Genomic DNA, 5071 nt, shown 5'->3' with positions numbered 1-5071 from the left:
CAGCAAGGACTGATGCTAGAAATGCTTATTCAGCTAATCAGCCTGTGTAGAAGTGTCAGCGATCTGCCGGGGAGCAGGAAAACACTCGCTCGCTGGCTGATCTTGTCTCTTGTGCAGCCCCATAAACCAATGCTCTTCAATTCCAGTCCTCATGACCACCAACAGATCATGTTTTGAGGATTCCCTTAGTATTTCCCAGGTGATATAATTATACTCCAGGTCACATGCTTCATTTGTATGAGATATTCACAAAACATGATATAAGGACTGGAATTAAAGAGGTTGTCCAGCAAAAATCTTTTTCTTTCAGAAAGGTGTCAGAAAGTAATATAGATTTGTAATTTACTTCTATTTAAAAATCTCCAGTCTTCCAGTACTTATCAGCTGCTGTATGTCCCGCAGGAAGTGGTATATCCTTTCTAGTCTGACATAGGTCTCTATAATGACACCTCTGTCCAGATCAGAAGCAAATCCTCAGAGAAAACCTCTACTGCTCTGGACAGTTCCTGTCTCGGACAGAGGTGGCAGCAGAGAGCACTGTGTCATACTGGGAAGAATGTACCGTCCTGCAGGATACGCAGCAGCTGATAAGTACTGGAAGACGTAAATTACAAACCTATATAACTTTCTGAAACCAGTTGATTTGAAAGAAAAAGGTTTTTGCCGGAGTGCCCCTTTAAGAAGCACTGCTATAAATCATCATTTATCAGCCGCATGTCTCCCTGTGTAAAAAGGAGATGCGCAGCTGATAACAATGTATTTAATGGCTTCACGAATGATGCAGGGATCATGCATGCGTCCGTAATCTCCAAGTGCAGATACATATAATGCCTATGTAATATAAATCATAAGGTTATCCTGTAGTTATCTAGATTAGCAGGGTAATTCACGTATCATCACGTATTAACACCATCTAATGTCTCACCGCATCTCATGTGTTGGAGTGCATTCTATAACTACTGTATATCTCTAGAGCAGGGATGGGGAACCTTCAGCCCTCTGGCTGTTGCAAAACTACAATTCCCATCATGCCTAGACAGCCAGAGCTTTAGCTTTGGCTGTCCAGGCATGATGGAAATTGTAGTTTTGCAACAGTTGGGGGGGCCATAGGTCCCTCATCCCTGCTCTAGAGTGTCCACTAATGTAGCATACTCTATTGGCCGATGTGAGATGACTATAATAAGGCCAAATTCCCATTGTTCTGCAGAACCTAACTTGCATCATTGTAGATTCCTATGATAAACCAAGCTGACACAGACATCTATTTTAGCTGGAGCCTGCTCTGAATGTCATGTTCGGTGTGTACAGAGCAGGCAGATCTGCAGGGACTATTACAAGTAACTTGTTGCCAGCCCTAAACCATTTTGTCCTCTTACAGGTTGCAGGCAGCAATGTTGTCGGACCGCACAGTTCTGCCCTGGGAGCCATGAACGTTGATGCTGTGTGTGAAAAACTCAAGCAAATTGACGGTATTGACCAGAGCATGTTGGCTCAGTACACCGCAACCATCCGCAAGGTAGGTGAAGTCTATATACTGCTGGGTAATCCATTCAAGAGATGACAGGACTTGCGTTTTCACACATCGGCTGATTGGGCCATTCTGACCTGCTCTAAAGTCATTGGGGGAGATTTATCAAACATGGTGTAAAGTAGGACTGGCTCAGTTGCCCCTAGCAACCAATCAGATTCCGCCTTTCATTTTCCAAAGAGTCTGTGAGGAATGAAAAGTGGAATCTGGTTGCTAGGGGCAACTGAGCCAGTTTCACTTTACACCATGTTTGATAAATCTTCCCCATTGTCACGTCTTCCCGTGTAATTGTGGTTGTGTAGCTGACAGTTGACTGCAGGAAAGACAACTGATCGAGCGCTGTAAACAATCGGCGATCAGTGCTCAAATACAGGCCGTCCAATGCGGCTGTTATGGGTGGCATGCCAGTATGTCTGCTGTGATTTATTTTTAAAATTTTATCCTAGGCAAACATCAATGGACGTGTCCTGGCACAGTGCAGCATGGAGGAGCTGAAGAAAGAGATGAGCATGAACTTTGGTGACTGGCACCTATTTAAGAGCGCGGTAAGGATGGCTATGACATATACCGTCACACATCCAGTGACTGAGCTGCAATGCCAAATACAAACTGGGGGCAACTGGGTGTCGCTGTTTCTGGAGGAAAGCAGATATGTTCTTTTATTCCCAGATAAACCCTTTAAGTATTTAATAAAAGATTGAAATAAGTGTAAGAATGATTTGGCCTTCATTGTCCTAAATAGATCAGGAAACAAGTGTCTTCTGTTTCACAATCCTTCACAAGGTTGTGGGAAGACTGGTGTGCGAGTCACATAAGTGTGAAGATTCGGGTTGGAGAGGCGTTTGCTCCTTGTAGAATAATTATACTAATGCCGTCCTTCTCTTGTAAAAGGTTCAAGAAATGAGAAACTCTGAAGTGCCGCAGATACATCCTGAAGAAGCCCGAATGCCGGAGCCGGTCAGAAACGTAGGAGCTCACAGTGACATGGGCCGGCGTACAGTGCCAAATCCAGACATGCCCCACACTGACCTTGCCAACCAGAACTATGATTTTGCTTCAGTTTTGAGGAACTTAACACACTTGGTTTTGAAGAGGCTCCGCGAATTAACGGCATGAACTGGCAGGTATGAGATACTGAGGGTATATCCTATAAACCATGGTATGGACTACTGTAACCAACCAAAGGATTTACCTGTGTAGCCTTCACATGCAAAATGGCAGCTGATATCTGAAGGTGTAGTTTTACTACATTTACCTCTTAGCAATATATTCCTATTATTTCCAGCCTAATCCTGTTATGGATTATACAATAAGACACTGGTTTTGTACTAATGTTTGTTTTAACACATTCTTTTTTCAGGGAAGGGCACCTAGGACTCCAAGCTTATCCAGTCTTAATTCCCAAGAGTCCAGCAATGAGATATCGAGGCTGACTGACAAAGTTCAGGCAGAATACAGAGATGCCTACAGAGAGTACATCGCCCAGATGGCTCAGATAGAAGGGGCAGTGGCATCGACCACAGTAAGTGGCAGATCTTCTCCAATGAGCTCCAGTGCCTACTTCATTGGGCAGAGTACATCTGTCAGCTCCTTGCACTCTTCCTCGGAGCAAGACAAAGCGAAAGACACAGACCCGAAGCAAGAAGATGGAAGGAAGCCTTTCATGTTGAAGAGAAATGATGTGGTTGATTATACATCCTCAACCGTGTCCACCACAGATGCTTCTCCCTTGGATCCAATCACTGAAGAAGATGAAAAGTCTGATCAGTCTGGTTCCAAACTGCTTCCTGGTAAGAAAAGTGCCGAGAGATCCAGCCTCTTCCAAGCACCAGATATAAAGCTTAAAGGAAGTGGCCTGCGCTATCAGAAGCTCCCAAGTGATGAAGATGAGTCTGGGCCAGAGGAATCCGATAATACTCCTCTTCTTAAAGATGGCAAAAAGCCAGATGCAACTACAGACAAGAAAGTGACTGACCATGGAGCGGAGCCTGTGAGAACATTCATTAAGGCCAAGGAGTATCTATCTGATGCTATCCTCGACAAGAAAGATTCCTCTGACTCTGGCGTCAGGTCCAATGAAAGTTCCCCAATCATTCGCTCAACAACGAGGCTACGGATGACTCGCAACTGGAAAAAGCCAACCTCATTGAGCTGGAGGATGATCGCTTGCGAAGTAAGCGGGGAATACCCAATAGTCTGAGTGGCCTTCAGGACCCCACCATAGCACGCATGTCAATCTGCTCCGAAGACAAGAAAAGCCCATCGGAGAGCAGTCTTATAGCCAGCAGTCCCGAGGAAAACTGGCCAACTGGCCCAAAGGGCTTCAACCTGAATCGCACTCCCAGTACCGTGACCCTCAACAACAACACCGGGAACCAAAACTTCGATGAAACGGCAGAAGCAAAAGGAGAGTCTCCGATCATTGTGGTCCCAGGGTCCAGCCCAGTACACAACGAAAACCTGAAGCGAATGACCCACAAGAGAGGTCAACGTTCAGGGTACAGCCGGCTGGCTAAAGATGCCTCAGAGCTGCACACAGTCGCCTCCTCTGACACCGCTGGCTTTGCAGAAGAGCGAGAGAGTATCCTTTAAACGTAGTCTCCATCTGTTCAGCCTGTCCATGTGCTCATTCCATCCTTTTTCCACATCCTTTTCATCATCCGCCCCTAAAAGCCTCCAACAGATTGTGGTCCTTAACATTGTTTCCTTAAAATGACCTGGAAAATATTTAAGTGCAAAAACCAGCAAGTAACGTAATAAAGAGCACAGAGTCCCATCCTCATCGGCTGTAGTCCCGACACTGCCAATGTTTTCTTATGAGAAGAGAAGATCTGGTTTCGATCTCGTCCTACTTAAAGGGACACTATCACTTTATCATTCTCTTTGTCCACCACATTGGGGTATTCATTCACCATACATGTAATTTGTCTTCATGAAATCCATTTGCTCGCTCTATTACGTTGTTTATGGATTGGGAAGGGGGGAGTAGCCACTCGTCTCTAAACAGGACTATCACGTGGACTTGGCTCTTGTCATGTTTTTTTGATGGTGGAACAGGACATTGTTATTGCAACGTAATGTTCTCAGTTATTAGAATTCATGGAGCCTTTGAGGGAACCATATAAGTGATAAAAACAGGGCACTGACATACAAACCACCATATAGTATGAGCAGAACATTAGCCCTAAGGACATTGGAGAATTGCAGCCCTGACTCCCAGTAGGCCGAGGGTTGCTGTAAAAAAAATATATATTTTAGCACCTTGGAGATGTAGATGTCATTGCTGCCATGTTTTAATTTATTGATGGTGTCCCTTCAAGACTGCAAGACGTTCATTATGTGCTGTTATGTTTTATTATTGTGTTACATTCATATAGAAGTAACTAGGGTTGGATATACTGTCCATACAACCGTATTACAGTGTCTGAAAGCTTTAGTTGCACAGTTATTGTATTCCTTGTAGAAGTCTTCGCACGCAGGTGCATGTATAGGGCAGATGGCCATACCAATCAAAGGGTAAAGAACATTGGCTAAATGACCTTT

General features: G+C 44.5%; 1 protein-coding gene across 1 annotated transcript; it reads left to right on the top strand.

Moving 5' to 3' along the window:
* Positions 1-1234: 1234 nt before the first annotated feature.
* LOC138775296 (kinase D-interacting substrate of 220 kDa-like) lies at positions 1235-4310 on the top strand. The gene is made up of 4 exons (XM_069955895.1): positions 1235-1516; positions 1975-2073; positions 2420-2652; positions 2889-4310. The coding sequence occupies exons 3-4, from the start codon at positions 2641-2643 to the stop codon at positions 3726-3728; spliced, it is 852 nt and encodes a 283-aa protein (XP_069811996.1). The 5' UTR covers positions 1235-1516; positions 1975-2073; positions 2420-2640; the 3' UTR covers positions 3729-4310.
* The last annotated feature ends 761 nt before the right edge of the window (positions 4311-5071 follow it).

The sequence above is a fragment of the Dendropsophus ebraccatus genome, unplaced genomic scaffold (assembly GCF_027789765.1).
Source record: "Dendropsophus ebraccatus isolate aDenEbr1 unplaced genomic scaffold, aDenEbr1.pat pat_scaffold_1491_ctg1, whole genome shotgun sequence".
NCBI lineage: Eukaryota > Metazoa > Chordata > Amphibia > Anura > Hylidae > Dendropsophus > Dendropsophus ebraccatus.
Note: the sequence above shows the minus strand (reverse complement) of the source record. Positions and strands in the feature narration are given on the sequence as shown.